The 20781-nt window shown below is 36.8% G+C and overlaps 1 protein-coding gene across 1 annotated transcript in view; it reads left to right on the top strand.

The window, feature by feature from the left end:
* Positions 1 to 20048, top strand: part of LOC144449836 (uncharacterized) — a 34261-nt gene extending 14213 nt beyond the window's left edge. Inside the window, exon 2 of the mRNA XM_078140410.1 lies at positions 19725 to 20048. Coding sequence (XP_077996536.1) covers positions 19725 to 19774 — 50 coding nt within the window. The 3' untranslated portion in view covers positions 19775 to 20048. The remainder of the gene's footprint in view (positions 1 to 19724) is intronic.
* The last annotated feature ends 733 nt before the right edge of the window (positions 20049 to 20781 follow it).

The raw sequence follows: 20781 nt of genomic DNA, 5'->3' as shown, positions 1-20781 counted from the left end.
CACACCCCACAGAGACGCTCCACAGATAACTCCCTCACACCCCACAGAGATGCATCACAGATAACTCTCTCGCACCCCACAGAGACAAAGTACAACATGCAGCATATGATCAATATTACTTATTTTATGTTAGAATCCGTGACCAACTGCGTCCAATCCGTCTGTGAGTCATACAATTTTATAACGATGGAGGGTGTGCTCACCACTTCACTTAAAATCTTGAAAAAATACAAAGATGAAAAGGTTGCAGTTGAAGAAAGATTGGGCGCAGTTTATTGCGGATTGTTAGTACAGCTTAGAATTCTTTGTCCTGAATTACTACAAATATTATAAATGCCGCCATAGACCACTATGTGACCATGATGTTCTGGTGAATTTTTATGCATTCCTTTTATCAATATATATCAATGTGAAATTGCTTTCAGGATGATTTCCAAAAATGCTATCTTTTATGGTTCGTTCCTACATAAATAAATTGAGGCAACTGAAAGCCAAAAGTTCAGTAAATGTCTATGATTAATTAACACTGTAGTAGCTAGCCATCAATAATTTTTCGTTCATTCATAAGAATGATAAAATGCGTCATAAATAATGCACAACAATGAGAATTCTTCTTTTGACTGAAATCAAAATGGTTTGTCTAGAAAAGTGTAAATCCAACAATCATTTGTATTTAAGAGTACAAAAGAGATTCCATTAAAAGTAAAATCAGATGAGGACTAAAATGGTTCAACCTCTTCCCCCATCCTCACCCCCAACTAAACGATTTACGTTTTTATCATCCTATATTAAATTATTGATCTCTCCCCTTAACAAGTACAACTTAAGTGTATTGGACATGCCTTCAACGGTCAACAACGGGATGAACATCTGTTTAAATTGTTGACAGGTGGCAATATACATTGATATAATGTTACACAGATTCTTCTTTGCGAACGGAAATTCAACTGTTGACACTACGAGTATATTCTAAACATTAAAACCCTTCAGGAATACAAATATGGACGTTATGCTATGCTTTATCGTCTGTGAGGATGATGTTGTTCACATAAAGGGAGACATGCATGTTAATCTAATTGGCTACAAATGCAAATCTCTCTAAGCTTTCTAATTAGACCCTGAAGGTGGTTAGATTGTGCAAACATAGGGGGTTTAATTTGATTTACTGATTTAAATAGGATATACATCCATGAAATAGCAAATAAAACCTAGAAATATATTCGCTATGCTTGTCCTTTACGACGACAGCTATCTATAAACCAATTGTAACACAGACATCAATTACTACTATTAATCTTAAAGTCTGTTATTGCAACATGTTGATATAAGCTGTTAATAAATGTTGGTATCACTACTGTCACAGCAGGATGGTATCTCTGATAGCGAGTTTTTCTCAAGTGGCGGCACGTTCAACCTGGGTTTACACTATCTTGATGACTATGTGACTATAAGCACACGTTACCAAGACACTGATATCACCGGGGATATCACCCACTTGTGTAATTTAACACATACAACAGCAATAGTTTAAGTGTATGCCTAGATTTTTAGGTCGTCGATAACTTGCTTTCCTTATACTAGATGTAATACATAAGGAACAAGGGTAGATTTTGTCACGTTTTATCTTTGTTGTTGTTGTTGTTGTTGTTGTTGTTGTTATTGTTGTCGTCGTCGTCGTCGTCGTCGTCGTCGTTGTTGTTGATGTAAAGTTGCTTTCATTTCGGAGGAAGGGTTGGGGGTGGGCGTCATAGATAAACTGAATTAGTAATAGTATGTCTCACTGATAACTTTATAAATCATATAGCTATACTAGTAGTATTTATCTAGACCGTAAACGTACACTCTGTAACCGATACGAGGACATAGCATATATAAGTAAACTGAGTCTCGTAATTCTCTTCAAACACCACATACGTTTATCAAAACCCTCATCATCCTATTTATCATTGCAATCATCAATCACTGACAAGATGTCAAACTCAAAATAAAAAAAACAAAAACAAGTTTATGTGCTGAACGATTTAGAACGCACGGAATTGTTACTTCTGACGTATGGTGTATTGATTAATCCGATCACTACGTAGTTGACATTGTACCGGTGATTAGATTTATAAAACTGCATGTGTCTGCGGGGTCTTTTTATTTGCAGATTATAACAACCCAGTTTGACGTAAATTTAGCACTGTTTTCCTGCCGCCAAGATGATTAACTGATTCAGAAAAAAATCACTCACGGCGACGGAGATGATACCACGGATGAACGTTTCACGACTAAGAGACAACATAAGCTCAATGTTTGTTTCAACATTCGAATACAATAAGTCCCCAAGTCTTTGATATTTTCCTGAATGTTGTCAAAATATCACTGAATAAAACTGTTTTGTCGTCTTGAATATTGTATAGTTTTAGGTTCCTTTCAGTTTCTTCCGTGACATCCAACAGCCAATCAATATACAAAAAATAATAATTAAACATCTCAGTATAAAAACTAAGCTTAAATTTGTAGTTGTATTCTATGCTAGAAAGTCACTGGATTTTTGTCAATTTTATCAGGTTTTTTTAAGTATGTGCAGCTGAAAAATGAGAAGTAAACAAACAAACAAACAAACAATGTTTGTTTCAACATTCGAATACAATAAGTCCCCAAGTCTTTGATATTTTCCTGAATGTTGTCAAAATATCACTGAATAAAACTGTTTTGTCGTCTTGAATATTGTATAGTTTTAGGTTCCTTTCAGTTTCTTCCGTGACATCCAACAGCCAATCAATATACAAAAAATAATAATTAAACATCTCAGTATAAAAACTAAGCTTAAATTTGTAGTTGTATTCTATGCTAGAAAGTCACTGGATTTTTGTCAATTTTATCAGGTTTTTTTAAGTATGTGCAGCTGAAAAATGAGAAGTAAACAAACAAACAAACAAACAAACAAATAAACATACATACATACATACAAACAAACAAACAAACAAACAAACATAAAATCCACCATGTGTCCTCCATCAATGACAACCACGATAGTAATACTAACGATAATGATGGTAATTTCAGTCTGATACTGTGCCCCCCCCCCCGAACATTATATACTTATATAATCATGATCAGCCACTCTATCAAAGTCAGGAAACACCTTGTGAAAAGGCATGAAGTGATACTTTCCCTGGACAATCTGCAATAGAGGGAATGTAGTGTGAACTTAAATGTTTAGTGTCATAAGGACTATGCTTTGTACTAAACTAAACTGAAATTGGGGGAACAAGGTGTAGTGAAAGTGTTTGTATACACAGTCGCTAGTTCCATTACGTACGACCGTGTTACGATTTATACTATGTTATCTTCACACATTGCATCTTGTCAAATTTTTACACTTACCTAGCACAGATATCTGTGCTACCTCCAACAGCGTTCATATAAACGTGGTAATGTTCTCGCGTCTTCACGTGATTTTACTTTAGTACAGCTGTACTAATTAAATATTAATGAGCAATTGTCTTAAGGAAATAACAACCGCCTGTCAATTTGTGATGGGTTACTACTGGCATGCGCCATTTACCCTTCGCCCAGCATGGGGTTTAGCCAGATTAACGGTGAAATGTTCGGCATTGACTAGACGTAATGTGTGAAGATAAAGTAGCGTAAATCGTAACACGGTCGTATTGGAACTAGACTAGTATACACATAAATAGACATATGTGACAACTAAATCAAATGAATGAGTCTTCTACAACTTCAGCACGTACCTGCTTGGAAACTACATTTTGCGGATAATTTCCTTAAATCAGACAATTTTCACGTTCAAAATTCATGTCTCTTAAAACTTTTATAGATGGGTCAAGTTTTTGGGTGTAGACTAAGATTGCCATGTTAGTTAGTCATTACACTCTCACGGAAATTATCTGGATTCCCCATACCTTGATGGAGCCAGCCTTTTCTCATCCCTGCAGAGAACAACATCTATAATTTAAAAGCCAAGCATTTAGTTGACCCTTTTCTACTTCGCTATATTGAAACAGATATATATGTAATTAGTCTAACAAATGTAATGGCAATGACAGAATTCGAAAACGTTTTTTTTTGAAAATCGAACCAACTCGTATAGGAGACCTTATTAACCACTGCATGGACACATTATCTGTTGTTACAACATTTACCTAGGCAGCTAAAAGAAGACCTTTTATATTTATATTTTGATATTTACCTCATACCACAAATCCGATACACTTTTCTAACTTCGCTAATTAGATATCAAATACCATGAAACATCGACAATAACATCCTTGAACAGTTGTCATGGCAACTCATTCGTCTCAACTGCAATTACGGGAGAAGTTATACAACATCACGCTACAATATTGAACTGGAGCATAAGTGCATTAAATTACTTATTTGGCAAGTAGTGTACCGAGTACATAAACTATCGAGTCAAAGTATATAGACATTGTTATTGCAATATCAGTCAGTGCTGTCCAATATTCACCTATTTGTTGTCACCGACCTTTTTGAGAGAAAATTTGAAGGGGTTTCACACAAAATAAATCTGCACAGTGTCATTAAATATGCCTGGTCGTGACGACCAGCTGTACTAGTAGTGTTAAATGTATTCCTCATGTAAAGTCTTATTTCAAATGTAACCCGAGATGAGACCCCATACCTTGTAACGACCGACTTTATTTGCTTCGTTGTTCTCTCTTACCTTATTATTTAATAAATCCACAAATATGTTTACATGTTCTCCATTATATATTATTACATTGTGGTCAAAATGTGCATGTATTAAATACTCTAATATATGTGATTTCAACATCATTCTCGCATCTAGGTGATTTCCCTTTTCATATTTTATGTTCTTCCAAAAAAAAAGTTTTGTTGATGTCTCTGTTTCTATTTTTAAAAAAAAAATAATTTTATTGATTTATGTCTTATACGGCATTCCTTACGAGTAGATTTTTGACTACACAGGTATTTGAAAGATTCCGAATGGTTTGACGTCATGTGAGCTAATGCTTACACGGCGTCACGTGTGTTATTCAATGTTTTTTCAAGATTTGCCATGGATAGAACCTCGATTTTAGTCACTGACATCATCTAAAAAGACAGTTCTGTTTTTGGACAGCGGGGATGTATTATTTTCGAAGTCCAGCATATCCCTGATACTGCCCTCAACCCCCTCCTCTAACTTGAACATTTACACATGTATATTATGTTTCTAACACTACAGAGTACGTTCACATCAAATATCTAAAATATCAGTATATTGATGACAGCCATTAAGGAATGATTTGATCCCAACGACGTGATTGATCACATATTCTATATATGATGTGTCCACCTCAGGCTATATAGAGCTTACTCTAACTACATAACCTAACACACCAGTTGGCAAATTGCTTCGCGGATACATGTTCTGACGTTAGTATGGGCCAATGCGAGAAAAATAAATTACATAAGACATTGACCAAAAGGGTCATTCGATCAATCCAAAATTTGGACAGATAAACCATGTCTGTCTGTCTGTCTGTCTGTCTGTCTGTCTGTCTGTCTGTCTGTCTATCTGTCTGTCGATCTGTCTATCCGTCCGTCCGTCTGTCCATCCATCAATCAATCGATATCCATCCATCCATCTTTAAGTTTATAGCTTGATCAATGGCCGGCTGTCTAAATAACAGGAAAACAATTCTAGAATCATCATAAAAAGACGCTTTTACATCACACAGGAGGTAGTTTTCAGATTGAATCTGTCGGAAAGTCTTTCAACTTGAAAATTGACAAAACGTATTACTACTTTGAATGCAAGGTACTATAGTACTCTTCCTCGCGATAATCGCTCTTGTTCTCATAGTTCCAAGCGATTTGCATGAATTGCCATTTACTCAGTGAGGCAACAACATTGTAAATGGCATCAAGAACATGTTATTACTAGGTTTATGGTCGATTTTCCACAATTAAAATTCAAGATAACAGTTATCCCCCTAGGACGTTCATTCTTCACAAACTTTTAAGTACTCATCTCTGAGTAGTGTAACCGTTTTTGAAATCCTTTTAAGACGTAAACTCTAGATCTACGAAAGCATTAAGCTGAATATAACCTCAGCGTGTGACGATAGAAGACAGTTAACCTGCACTAGAACATCGTCTTGAAATATCGTACTAAGATTGCTCAGTACATTTTATCATCTGGCGCCACAGAAATCTTATCAACATTTATTTTGGAAGAGCTACTCTTGTGTTTGGAGATTGGCGCCAAATCATATACATTGTAACAAACACACTTTTTTCTTGGCACTATGATGAAAAAATATAATCACTAAACGATTCATATGTAACAATTTTTGTTTTGCTAAACATTAAAAATGTTAGGCCAAAAAAGCAAAAAAAGAACTGTTTCAGGTCAGTATCACTTAAATACCCTGGCATCGGTCTTTTTTCGTGTTTGCCATAGTCCAGCCGATGCAGTCTGCAGAGTCCAGGGTAAACACAAAAATACCCCCCCCCCCACTACTTCAGTGAAGACAAATGCAGATAGAGCCAATCAGGAACGTACAAGCAAATGATATCTACCCCCCACACACACTTGCTCTAAAATACTAAATTTTTGGTAGCAAATAATAAGAGTTTTGTTGAACTAGATAACATTTTGTTTCGGGTTAATTGGCTTCTATTGTAAATAGGGAAATTCGAGGAGAAGAAGGAAATGTGCAATTATGTCTGCGCACACGTCGTATGTTGCGGATGACACACTGTAGTGAGCACTCTGTAACATTCGACGTCGACTCAGTGTAATTACATTACTGTAAAAAGTTAAAGAACATGTCTACTCCAAAATACATTGATTTTTGTTATCCAATATCGTGCAAACCACAAGGTTTCTTCCTTGTCTGTGTGAAAACGTATAATTAATGTAATATATTCACATTATTACTCCCTGATCAGTGCGGTTCCGTCTTTGACCTAAAAACCAATACTGTGCTTAAAATAACGTAAATGCTGCAACATAATCACCGACCATTATAACTATGTTTTCGACTCAGTGACAGTAATCACACTTCATACGCATTCTGTCGCTCTTGTTTAAATCTTCGCGTAAAAACAGAAATATTTATGGGAGCTATGAAAATATGTGCAACACGGCACGATTTTATGTGCGTTGATATTCACTGCAAGTTATTATCAGCTCATATCTCTCACAACACCCTGATAATATTTGTAATAATGATAATAATAACGATAACTTTATAACTCTAGTACACTTTTAGAGAATGCAGTATGTACTATAAATATGTAATTTATGACAAACCAGCTAACGTCGTCAGGATCGATAGTCAATATCTCAAAGATAAAGCATAGACTATGGATAACGTAAGGAGTTCATTCGACATCACCCACTCTCAATTAGGAAAATGTGTAGCTATATCTAAACGTTGTCGACAACTTTGATTTCTTGTATGGTTTAACGAAAGAAAACAAATTGGTGATAATATATAGGTCACTTGACAAAGTAATTGCCCGACTAGCTCCAAATTGCATTATTCCTAGAACAATGTCATACAACGCAATAACCTTTGGTGTTCGAACGCATATTACGTACTCTCCATTATCATGAACTTCAGCATTACGTCTAATTTTAAAAGACAGCCGTTACGGTACTAAATATTACCCTCGTCACATCTACCCGCCACATTTACGCGTTCTCAGGTGATAACAACGTCATTATCTGATCACTCACCAATTTGTCGAAATCGTTGCTTCTCTTGTATGTTCTGTTTATGTCCAACTGGTTGTAGTTTGCAATCTCGCGGCGTGTATAGAAATGCCGTCAGTTCGGAGTATCTCGCATATATCGCTCGTCACAGATAAAGGGTGGGTTCACCAAATGTGTGCGGGGTGTGGGTGAAATTTGGACATTGTTGGGGAGGTTCACTGTCTTCACCGGGGGGGGGGGGGCGTCAAACAATACTAACCCATGAAAATACATTGTAATATTTTGTCAATCCCCCCTGCAACAAGCAAACAATCGGCTCTATAGTCCACTACATTCTTTCAAAGGTCAAATCTATGTCTAAAAATACACGTTAAACTATTCACGCACGAATAACACGAAGTCCAAACTAATAATCACCATAATTAATGCTTTTGAATAAATTTGAGTTTAGAGCTGTGTAAGTTTCCATAGCAACAATTTTAACCATTCACTGAAATACCTTGGTAAACTCATCAGGCTACAAAACTTCACATCGACTTACATATCCCGGCGAGGTTTTAAAAAAAGAGACACGCGTTGATATTTACTGCTATAACATGAAGAATCGTCAATGTCACCTTAATCGAGATGTTTTCGTGATTTATTAGTTCAATTAATTCTGGGATAGCAACAGTTGACACTGACGTCATGGTATGACATTTTCACAAGTAGCGCTCATTCTTACACTGTAAAGTAATAAGAATTCTAAAGCATACAAATGCCTTATATTGTCGGCTAAAGGTGAAAGCACAACATGTAATACAACAGCGGCAATCAATGTTTCGGTTTACTAAGATACTAGACTGACAGATCAGCCGTTGTGGGCGCGGTCTAATCTCCATTTTCACTTTTTAGGGCAGGCTAACAAGCCAGAACCGATGACGTCATTACAGTGTACAAAGATAGACACAAACTATAATTATAGTTGTGATGTGTTGATATGAAGGTATTGAAAGGGCGAGGCTTTATTTGTTCTCCAAGTAGGGTGGCGTTTCTGATGACTTCAATGATTGTACCTAGTGCATTTCTGCGACCTTCCAGTGTTTACATATTCATTATCTTGATTACAGGCCAATATGATATCCAAACAACGAAAAGACCACTATCACCCTCTTGCGACCCAGACAACAATCGCTTCAGTTTGGGTCTACCTTGATAAGCCAAGAAACCGATTACCGATGCTGCATTAGTCTGTATTGAGACAAGGATTATATTTTGTCATATTTCTATAAAAACCTTCTGAAATGTTTTTTTTTATTTATTGCTAATTATGTACATAACCTATAACATGCGATGCAATAATCAGAATGCGAACAGATTGCGTGCTACTCACTGTGTCGAATACATTGATATATAATTCGACGTCGTCTTGACTTCATCGTAAGTACAACGCACACCAGGTTTTAATTATATTTCATCAACAAAAATAGCATTAAAGATAAATTACAAAAAGTCAAGCACACTGTTGACAGTCTATAGTTGTATACGTACATACTAAAATTTACTTAAAATCTTTAATATGTACTGATACAGTATAGTGCTAGTAGATGTGGAGGTGTGGCAAACTTTTTCGAATTTTTGGGGTACAAAACAATTACGTCATAGTTTTATTATCATATTTAAATTCCTAGTGTGAGCTCTACAAGTTGTAAGATTGGGTTCAACATGTTGTAGCAGTTGGAATAACATATAAAAATAAAACGAAATATAAAAAACCCACACATTTAGAGACTGTGTCCCTTTAACATTTTTTTTTGAAAAAATGAAATAGGTCACCATGATAAACTCGGTATGCCTACGTGCGATATTACAATAGCAGGGAATCAGATCTCAGTATATTTCTATATTAATGAGCCCATGGGGATTATTGAACGATATGTTTTCATACGCCCATTTTCGTGAAGACTAGCTCGTTAGTCATTTCTCGCTCTCTCTCTCCCCCCCCACACACACACTTACACCAACACACACACACACACACACACACGGTCATATATACACACACATACATACATACATACATACATACATACACACACACACACACACACACACACACACACACACACACACACAAATGCACAAGGAACGAGTGAGACAGTCCGAATACATAGATGCTATCCGACCTTTCGAATCAAAATTCTTTATCAAAGATATCAAGGCACGGCGTAGTATGTGAACACATGACTATATCTAAATGTTATGGAAAAAAACATACACACTTATACAAGCACAAACTAGCAAACAAATAAACGAAAAACAAACAAACAAAAAACACGGCAGTGTCTCAGCACAGCAATACAAAAAAAAGATATGTTCACAATCTCCCTTTTTTAAAATCATTTTCCTTAAAATGTCTTCTTTCAATCAAAAATTGTAATATTGACCTCATTATTTAAAAATAAGAAGAAAAGTATGCAAAAGACAAGCAACACATTTAGAATGTTTAAATACGGTAATGTTCATCGACCGATTTTATCTTCCAAATCCCAGTTGTGTCTAGTTCCTTATATGATGGCCGTGTAATTTCTGTTGTAGAAGAACTGTAGAATTTTATACGTCAACATTTTATCTAGTCGAAGGGAACATAACGATTTACACTAAAAATCGATAAGGAAACTTAATTGAGGAATTTGACTTCTTCACTTCCATTGATATTTGTACAATAACTCTACAGTGAATGGTATGAGTAGTGGTATGTAGATCGGTTGCCTAGCAACGTACGCCTGTAGGCATTGTTGCCTGTTATATGCTTGAGTTCCACAATATTGAATAAAACAAGATGCTTTTGTGTGTGTTCACATTTCACATCGATCTTTAGAATGTACGTTTCGGACTCGTTAGTGGGGTTTCCAGTATGGAATTGTGAAAAAAAAGTATCTTGAGGATGGTTCCTGCAGTTTCTTGAACAAACACTGAACCGTGTACAAGAAATCGATACTCGCATACAGATATCACAGGATGTCTATATTGTATAGTTTGACTATTGCACTGCCAAATGTATCCCTATATGTGTTCTTCAAGTTGAAGGAAAAAAGTTGTGTTATTGTTCATGCGAAAACATGTTCTCCGAAATGTTGTAAATTTATATTCGAAAAAAAAAATTCATTTTAAAAGGACGATATTTAAAAGTTAATCAGCAGGATACGGTGCAATTTAGGATCCCTGCCTGACACATCGTCTTGTGTATTCGTGTAATTTGATTTATTTGAATAACACAAGATCCTTTGGATTCGGTAATATATTTAGGATTTGTTCCTGTGTTTGATAAATGAGTCGGAAACCAAATCTACTCATTAGTAACACATGGTGAGGTATTTACTCAAATCATGGAGGAAATCATAGAACACATTCATCATGATATAGTTCGATGTTATTCCCCAATATTTTTCGTCGTTCAGCCGAGGAAAATACGAGTGACCTAAGGGGCCTGACAACCCTTAGGTCACGAGTATTTTCCAGCTGAATGAAGAAAAAATATTGGAGAATAACATAATTATATCAGCGCCAGTAATATCAAAGAAAAATCGGGGAATGTATTGACAATTTTGAACGTGTTGATTCATTCGAACAGCAGAACCAGTGACGTAGACACGTGTTGTCGTGACATAGACGCGTGTTGTCGTTACGTAGAACGACCAGAGTACATATTCCATATTTTTTGTTCAACTTGGCTTGTGCATGGTTTAAGTTTCACGTTCATTATTTCATGTAATCCGATGTTTTGCACGAAAACTACGTGAAAGTAACATCTCAAAGACAAAACCACTCGATCTCGTAACATTGGATATACAAGTAACAATCGTAAGTACATCAACGAAAACTTAACCCCCTCCAAATGATAAACAAGGCGTCTTTTAGGGAAACCAACAATGCAACTCAAAACACTGAAAATTCAGCTGGACCTATAACCGTAAGATCTATACAAGGTAAAAAAAAAATAGAGACCCATCAATCTGTATAGCAACAACCCAAGACCTTAGCTAGTCATGAATCGTTGGAATAACATAACATTTATGTAGTGAACCTGTACATATCTATGGAACTAAATTCTGACTGTTTGCCAGATAAAACAAAAAGTCGTTAGCTAAGCATTACGATGATCTGATGTCCTTCTTTTATTTTTTTTAGTTTTGTCTGAAACATGGTGAAATTCAAATTCAAACCATTCTATAATTTGCCCTTTATATAAACTTATTACAACTGACCGGGAAAATTCAAGGGATGGAAACTTGCTGCTAGTAGGTATTGTAGTTTTAGCACAGTTTGAGACAGGCTAGGAGATACAGTTGGCCGAACATTGTTGTACAATGATACTTGTTCACGAACAGAGAATTTCTTTCAATACGGAAGTTATTCAAGTGTGTGTGTGTGTGTGTGTGTGTGTGTGTGTGTGTGTGTGTGTGTGTGTGTGTGTGTGTGTGTGTGTGTGGTGGGGGGGGGGGTGAGAACATGCCAATTGTGTACAGGAATCCAATAAAACGAGGATAGCTGAAAAAAGATTTTTCTTCTTCATTTCTTTACTTTTCGACCGACCGACCGACCGACCGACCGACCGACCGACTCATAGCTGCTATGAAAAAGTAATGAGAAACATTAAAAAAATATACAGGGTCGTCCTCTGATTCATTACCACCGCCACCCGATCCTTCAAATCTTTTGTACACAGGATACATAAAACAGCTATATCAACGATATTGCGAATTCTCCTTACTCCTTCCAGTTTCGGCTTGTTTGCAGACGACACCAACTTATTTAATTTTATCGAAGGCAATGACATCAATCTCTCACAAATAAATTCTGACTTTCAAAAGGTTTGCGATTGGTGTCGGGCAAATAAACTCACGATCAACGTTGAAGAAAAACTATTTACATCATCATAACAACATCCGTAAACCCGTGAACGTTGAGGGCTATCTGGATATCGATCGGCGGTCGTGAATTGGAAAATGTCTCTTCGACAACTTATCTTGGAGTTTCACTTTACATATCAATTTTAAATGAAGGTCCCACATTCAGAAAGTCGTCAAATTTATTTCCCCAAAGGCCGGACTTATCGCCACTTTGTTCCGAAATCTATTCTTGTGTTCAAGTGTTGTTTACCTCGCTAATCCTTCCACACATAATTCTAAATCTGAGGGAATACTTTTACTTCTTTCCTGGAGCCACCATATTAATTACAAAAAGAAAATTACCCGCCTTAGTACATTCTCTGAATTCCTTGCCCATACCGACCCCGAATTTAAGCAGCTAGGTATTTTACCCATCAGGCTGGTGTAAAATCTACAAACTTTGTAGATTTTACACCAGCCTGAACGAGACAGGCAGACAGACAAACAGAGAGGGCGGGGGGGGGGGGAGATGTTATGTTATGTGTGTGTAGTGGGGGGGGGGGGGTAGGCCATACACCATTATTTGTTTGATAATCTTAATTAAGTAGATGCCGATATGATGATAACGAAAATGTTGTTGTTGTTGTTGTTGTTGTTGATGATGATGATGATGATGATGATGATGGTGATGATGATGATCCTATTACTGCTGCTGCAGGTGATATTCTCAAAAGGGAAAGTCAAATAACGACGAAGAGCTGGCCTTGATATATCATGACAACGTAGCAATACATTCTGAATACATTTATAGCAGCCACATCCTAAGACAGATTTCATCAGCTCACAACAGGGTATCGCATATCACGCACATTTTAATGTAATAGTCCCATGTATAGCCTGGAGCCAATTTAAACTTCAACTTTAACTACATAGGTCGCATTACAAATAGTTGTCTCTATATTCTACAAAGTAATGAGCAGATAACACGGTAGCTAGGGGCATGTATTCACTTTTCTTGGAAAATCGTACTTGTGTTCATTTCCGTTTGTATGTTATCTGAGGAGAAACATGATCTCAATTTCGCCAAAAAAATCCGTATCGGCTTCATTACTGCACGATTGTAATAACTGGTAATCGTGTAAATATGTAAACGATCTCAAAAAGATATTTTTTTTTACAAACTACTGTGATAACGAGGAATCTGAGTTCACAAATGTTACTAATAATCTCATTTCAGAATAATTTGTGACGAGAAATGGTATAAACATTCAAAGATAAGAGTAAGATAGAGTAACGGTGACTTAGTAGTTTTGGATTTTATCTCAAAAAAAAGGTTTACCCTAGGCTTACAAATATATCCATATTGGATCTATAATACAAGCATATGTCCAAAAACATATTGTTAATACGCTTTCAACAATTTTCAATACAATATATTGATATATGGGACTTGTGTGTATCTTCCTACTCTGTGATCTAATGTAGCAATATATCGGAGAAAGAAAAGTGGTAGCGTAGGACTCAGACTGCTGTGGTCTGAGTGTAGGTGTAGAACGCACTTCCGAGGCGCCATGAATGTGACTAGCTAGAGTGCTCTATCCAGCTTAGATTCCGTTTGCCGTCACGATATGTACCTTTCCATTCTCCGGCAGGTGAGACGTTATCTTTTTAACGATTCATAAACAACTCCGTGTTGAACTAGCAAATACGGAAACATAAAGCTATATTAAATCTATAGAATTCAACATATGTTCCTCTTTCAACACCATATTGCTTGTAATGATACACAGGACACACACATATGTATTCAAGGCTAAGGTCAGAATTACGGCTGGGAGAACTGAGGGGGGGGGGCATGAAAAAGAATGAGGTTTTGAAGGGGACCATGAACATTCTGATGGTCTGAAATACGAGGGGGGGGGGAGGAGGGGCACGAAATATTTTGCTCATGATGTGACCCAAATTAAACTTCAAGAGTGCTTGTTCACCGAGTACATTTGAAAATGTCTTGCTTTTACACTGTGTACGTTGGAAAATGTCTTGCGGCTTTGCCGCAATAACTTGCAATTTAAAAGCCTATATTCAGAGACGAAGTGAGTGACTGCCATGCGAATGTGTTTGTGTATGCTTTACTCTCTAATCTATACTTCTCCGCTGACGTACGATAAAAAATACATCTTTGTGGTGCGTTTTGGCTCAGACCACAAAGCAACTTGAATGTAATGTGACGTTTTGGACGGTGCGGTACCTAAAGCAAGCGCAAAGACTGTATGTTAAACATTTGGGAGGGTAACATTTTACATTGACTAAATTTTTTAAATCTAACTTTGCATTATTTTGTGATTGTGGTATCCCACCGCTGCCACTTGCTCCAAAATCCCACTGCTACCACATCCTACCACTGCCACCATCGGAAAGTAATATCATAACATATCAGTGAAATGTGGAGTGGAGATGTTGACCTCGGTCTAGAGGTTGTCAGTTGTGTGCTCAACTAGTCTACGGGAGTTCTGGCCTGCAGCTCAGTCAATTAGATCCAAACACAAAACATTGATTTAATATAAACACAACTCACTTTGGTGATAATAGTGGGAAGCAACACATGTCTTTAAAACTGTCAATGTGGTGGGATCTTACTATGACAAATGCTGTGCGCTGTCTCTAGCAGGATACGAACCCACAGGACCTCCTGAGTACGTACTAATCTTGAGCTCGAACAACTACACCACAGAGAGGCAGTGTTAAAAATGTTTTTCATTGAAATATTTGAACAGGGGAGAGTCATAGGAAAAGGAAATTCATCTGGGAGGGTCATAAGTTAGCACATACAACGGACTAGGATTACATGTTATGGCACAGACAGAGCTTGATTATCACCCGACCCTTCCCCTGTAATTACTGAAGTCTCTCTAATAAAAGTAAAAACGTGGAAGCACACATCTGTTTGAAAAAATATAATGCTTAGGAATTATAATTCAAGGGGACAACAAGGCGCGCATATGGTTGGATCTAATATATTATATTAAATTCCGCAAAATTAAAATTGTATAAATTTTATAATGAATAGGGATGTTACTCTTCTAAAAATGTAAATTGATTATAGCTGAGTTTATAAAAAAACACTGAAAATCTATTTGTAGGTGATATAGTAAAGTAAAGTTATATTAAAACAACGTTACTGTAATGCTCAATGTGAAAACTGCAAATTAGAATTCGTTATATATCTTACCTGTCGATGTCATCAACAGTCAGCATCTGACGTTGTCGCTCGATCGAGTACTGAATAATGTATACAGTATTCAGCAAACGTATGTTTTACTTAACCCAGGGGTGGACGAACTTGGATATATAAAGCACGACGCGTTTACCATAAATATGTCAGAGTTAAGACGACATTTCATATCATCACCATGGTAACGGCATTAATAAATCACGATTATTTTGAAAATGTGAATCCATCCTCGCATTTCAATGTGAACAAATCAAGAGATGTCTGCGACGAATCCCCTTGTGTATGTAGAGCATATCGTGATGAAGTTAATCAGTGTATGTAAACTTGAGGCATGCCAAGCAAAGCAAATCTTACAAACCTCTGTACACCAGGGGTTACTCTATTCCGCTACAGATCTTGAGGAGTATTATACTGGATATTTCATAAGATGTAAATGTAGCTACACACACACACACACACACACACACACACACACACTCACACACACACACACACTATCAGACAGAGACAGACAGACAGGCAGACAGACAGACAGACAGACAGACAGACAGACAGACAGACTGACAGACACACACACTATCCCCTAGTCCTGCTACTAAACTCTTGTTACAGACCCCTCCCCCCGATTCTGCCCCTTCCTCACTTTTCTTTCTAAAATATGACTGTCCCCCACAACAAGTTACAGAATGTAAAGGTGCGTGTACAAAATAAAGTCCTACAAGTGGTAAAAATGATATAGTAACACGTACACAGACAAACAGTATAGATGCAAACTGTTATGTATGTATATGTATATATATATATATCTGTGTGTGTGTTTGTTTGTTTGTTTGTTTGTTTGTTTGTTTGTTTGTGTGTGTGTGTGTTTGTTTGTTTGTTTGTGTGTGTGTGTGTGTGTGTGTCTCTCTACTCACATTTTCTGGTCTGTACTAAGACACGGAATATATTTTGTCGTATTCCTTAAGAACGTTCTTCTGGCATATTCTTTTATTATCATAACGAATTGTGCGTTCATTTAAACATATAACATGTAATACTATAATCCGAATGCAATCTACCAGTGTACATTGACATTTGTGAGGCTATAGTAGAATAGAACATAGCGATGTCATCCACCGTCTTTACCCACCTGGATGCGCCCCCTAGCGTCTAACTAAGCATCAAAAAATTAACATAATACATGTATTATTAAGATTTGGTTCACATAATGGCGAGAAAATATGAACAAGTGGATATAGATGTACGTAGGAGAACACCACAGAATAACAAGCGATGGTTATCTATTGCTCTTTTGACTATGTTGTCAACAATAATTCTGATTCTACTGTCTTATCAGGAGGAACATTTCTCTGTTGGAAGGATTCCTAATGGTATATCGGTAGGTGTCACATTTTTAGTTGATAATGAATAATGTTGGGTTCTTATATAGCGCTTTCCCACCCCGTGCTCAAAGTGCTTTACAATTTTTACCCCTGGCATGGATCAGAAACGGCACAACGGCCCTTTTAGTCTTCCTCAACTCCCCGGGGAGCGTACAATCCATTGCAGCCATTTAAGCGCATACGATTAAAGCCTTCACATTGATGTGTATGTATATATATATAAACATGGTCGCTAGGATACAGACATGCATGAAGTTAATCAGTGTATGTAAACTTGAGGCATGCCAAGCAAAGCAATCTCACAAACCTATGTACACCAGGGTTTATTCTATTCCGCTACAGATGTAGAGGTGTATTATACTGGATATTTGTAATAAATGTAGCTACATATATAAATGTAGCTCTCTCTCTCTCTCTCTCTCTCTCTCTCTCTCTCTCTCTCTCTCTCTCTCTCTCTCTCTCTCTCTCTCTCTCTCTCTGTGTGTGTACGGGTGGCCTATTCATGAACAATTCTATGAACACTCGTAATCGATATCACACATGGCCATGTAAAGCGTTTCTCTGCTTGCAGAATGTGTAAACATTCACGCATAAACATGCCTACAAGTGGTTTGCCTCTTTAAAAAAATCACAAATAGAATATCCATACTTAGTCAAAATCTCAAATAAGTTTCTAAATACCTATGAATTTTTGTTCCCTACCTCTGCATTGTACCTTATTTTTTTCAACTTATGCTTGGTGTCATGTGTTATTTTTGCACTTGTGTTGTTGTAGTTTGTCTCTCTCGAAATAAAACACTTAAAAAAATCTCATTAACATATTAAAATGTGTACACCAGTTAATCGACTGTTAAATGAACGTTCGTTACAGTCCATAATTGGTTCCTCGATCGGTTTATCCTTTCGAAAAGTATGTATGTATGTACGTACGTACGTAAAACGATCAGTCATTTCCCATTCCTTTCTTCTTTTTTAAAATAATTTCCCCCAGTAGATATTTTAATGGAAAATAAAATGACGAAGGAATAGTGTAAAAAATATCCGGGCGTGGAACACGAATTTTTTTCATAGATTGTTCACTGATATTATATGTTGTCCTGATCATGGGCCACGATAATGAAACTTTTCGTTTCCCGTTAAAATCTCTTACGCATGCGTCTCAAAGATGTAAAATCATGACTAAGTAATATATTAGTACTTAGACGAAAAGAGTTTTGTTTCTCGTCCTCGCGCGCGTCACTTGAAAACGTGCGCGTCAGAGCTCCCCCCACCTCTTTTATTATTTGCGTATGTATTCGCAAATCTATGATTTGTGCCACACACAGCAAGAAATTATATCAAGAACAGAATTTTAAGCTGATCAAGTAGGTTAGGGCACGTAAAACATATAACACAAGTCTGGACAGGAAGGTTCCGGAAAGACCTGCTGCACGATATCAACACAGTGCAGTGCATGACCTTGATGCGTTGTTTCATGACCTTCATGACCTTCATGACCATGACATGCATGATACTTTTGGACTCCTGTTTTATTACAAAGTATTACATATGCACCAGAGATAACTTGCACTTGTGTGTGCGCGCGCGCATACGATGGTATTTTCACTCCAGTGCAACATGTGCAATACCGAAACCATTATTGCAATGATATGTGTTATACATGCCTGCATGCAATGATTTGCAAATGAGAACGCGATCATTCGCTACACACACCACAGGGGCTTGAAATTGGCCATATTTGGTTACAAATATTTATTGTTTACTTTGACATTTTTTTGCTTTTAAATATATCTTTTCCCTACAAGATACCGTGTAATAAAGTAATGGTTTAAATTAATTCTATCGAGCGCCCACAAGCATAGTAGGCATCAGTGTCTTTACGTATGCATTTGATGTCTGCATGGTGGCAACTCAGTTCACTTTCTTCGGACAAATGTTACCAGTAACTGTATTTGTTCAATGTTGCTACTTTACGTGTAATCACAAGGGAACTCAGGCTCAGTAACTTTGGAATACAGACAGACAAACACCCCCCCCAAAAACAACAAAAAACAACAACAACAACAACAACAACAACAACAACAACAAACAAAACAAACAAACAAAAAACAAACAAAAAACAAACAACAAAAAACTAAAAACAAACAGAAATCAATAAATAAATAAATACTGACAAAGATCGATAATAGAGTAATCACAAATCAGTATTAACAATTATAATGAATTTGTTGCAGTATCAAGAATTAGTATATGTTTTCCTATTTACAAAATAGTCACAATTTTGTTTGTTTCGTAAACAATACTAACTGAGTCTGAATTCCATGTGGTGTAACATATGCAGTTTCTTATTGGTTTCTGCGTGGCTGTATCAATCAATCAACTGTAACTTGAAAGGGGCTGTAAACAGTTGCAGACAATACAGTAAACTAAGTCCATATTACCATTTCAAGAAACATTACGCTCTCTTTTAGATTGTGGCAAAATTTGGGCTGCACTGCCTCTGATTAATGCACTTATTATCCCTATTGTTTTGATTTCAGATGCTCACTCGTTTAACATCAAAGATGATAGCTACTGCAGTCAAAGATAATCAAGAAGTTGTGGTCAACAAGATCAATATTACAGCTCAACTCTCAAGACTGCAGGCTAACGACAGTTTGCAGTTTTGCAACTTAACTGAATACCCAAAACGATTTATTTTGGAATCTACTGACCATGAAGTACAGAATAATAGAACAGTGTTAAAAGCCTGCATTCCACAATTATTATCAGTAAGAGCTGTCGACAGTCAGGGTGACAATGTTGAATGTGAACCCTGGGTAGACATGTATGCACAAATAGTAGGACCTGATTTAAAGAAATATAATTTACCTGGAGAATACAATTTATATTTTAATAAGGTTACAGTGACGTATTCCGACCATGGCAACTTTATAGTGAACATTACTGCACTTCCACCAGGACAGTATCAACTTAATATACTTTTGGAACACACGGAAAAAGACCGGTATATACTTTTCAACACTAGACACACACTTCCCTGCCATAAGACGGTGCTTGAAAATGTTCCTCTCGCATTAACACTAGAAGATAATGAAAACTGTGACGTGAAGCGAAAAACAACACCACTGTGTTCATCAGCAACATTGCCTGGTCGTTGGGTCTCTGTTCCTGAAAGTGGGTGTGATGGCAAACTTTGTGAAGGTGATATCGACATCCTCCGGAGCAATCGTCGTGTATGGGCACCTTATGATTGCCATTACAAACTGTACAGTTCAGAAGACCTAAAAAGGTGTATCAACGGAAAGAAATTGTTAATTATAGGAGACTCAGTAACAGAAGAAGTGGCAAATGAAATGTTACAGATTTACTACTATAACTCAAAAAATAAACTCATCACCCTCAAAGCTTTGGAGAGAAGAAAAGAGAGGTTTATCAAGAATATAACAGCTGGATGGACAAAGGGTTTGGTTGGACAAATAGGATATAGTTCCATGGTGAGGGGGCCTAATGAGGGATGTGGGATTCGGTGTGTGATTGATAGAACTGACAGTGACATACATAGTAGATTACGTCTACAAGACAAGGTAGACATGT

This window comes from Glandiceps talaboti, chromosome 18 (genome assembly GCF_964340395.1).
Source record: "Glandiceps talaboti chromosome 18, keGlaTala1.1, whole genome shotgun sequence".
NCBI classification, from domain to species: domain Eukaryota; kingdom Metazoa; phylum Hemichordata; class Enteropneusta; family Spengelidae; genus Glandiceps; species Glandiceps talaboti.
This window is presented reverse-complemented; position numbering and strand designations above follow the sequence as displayed.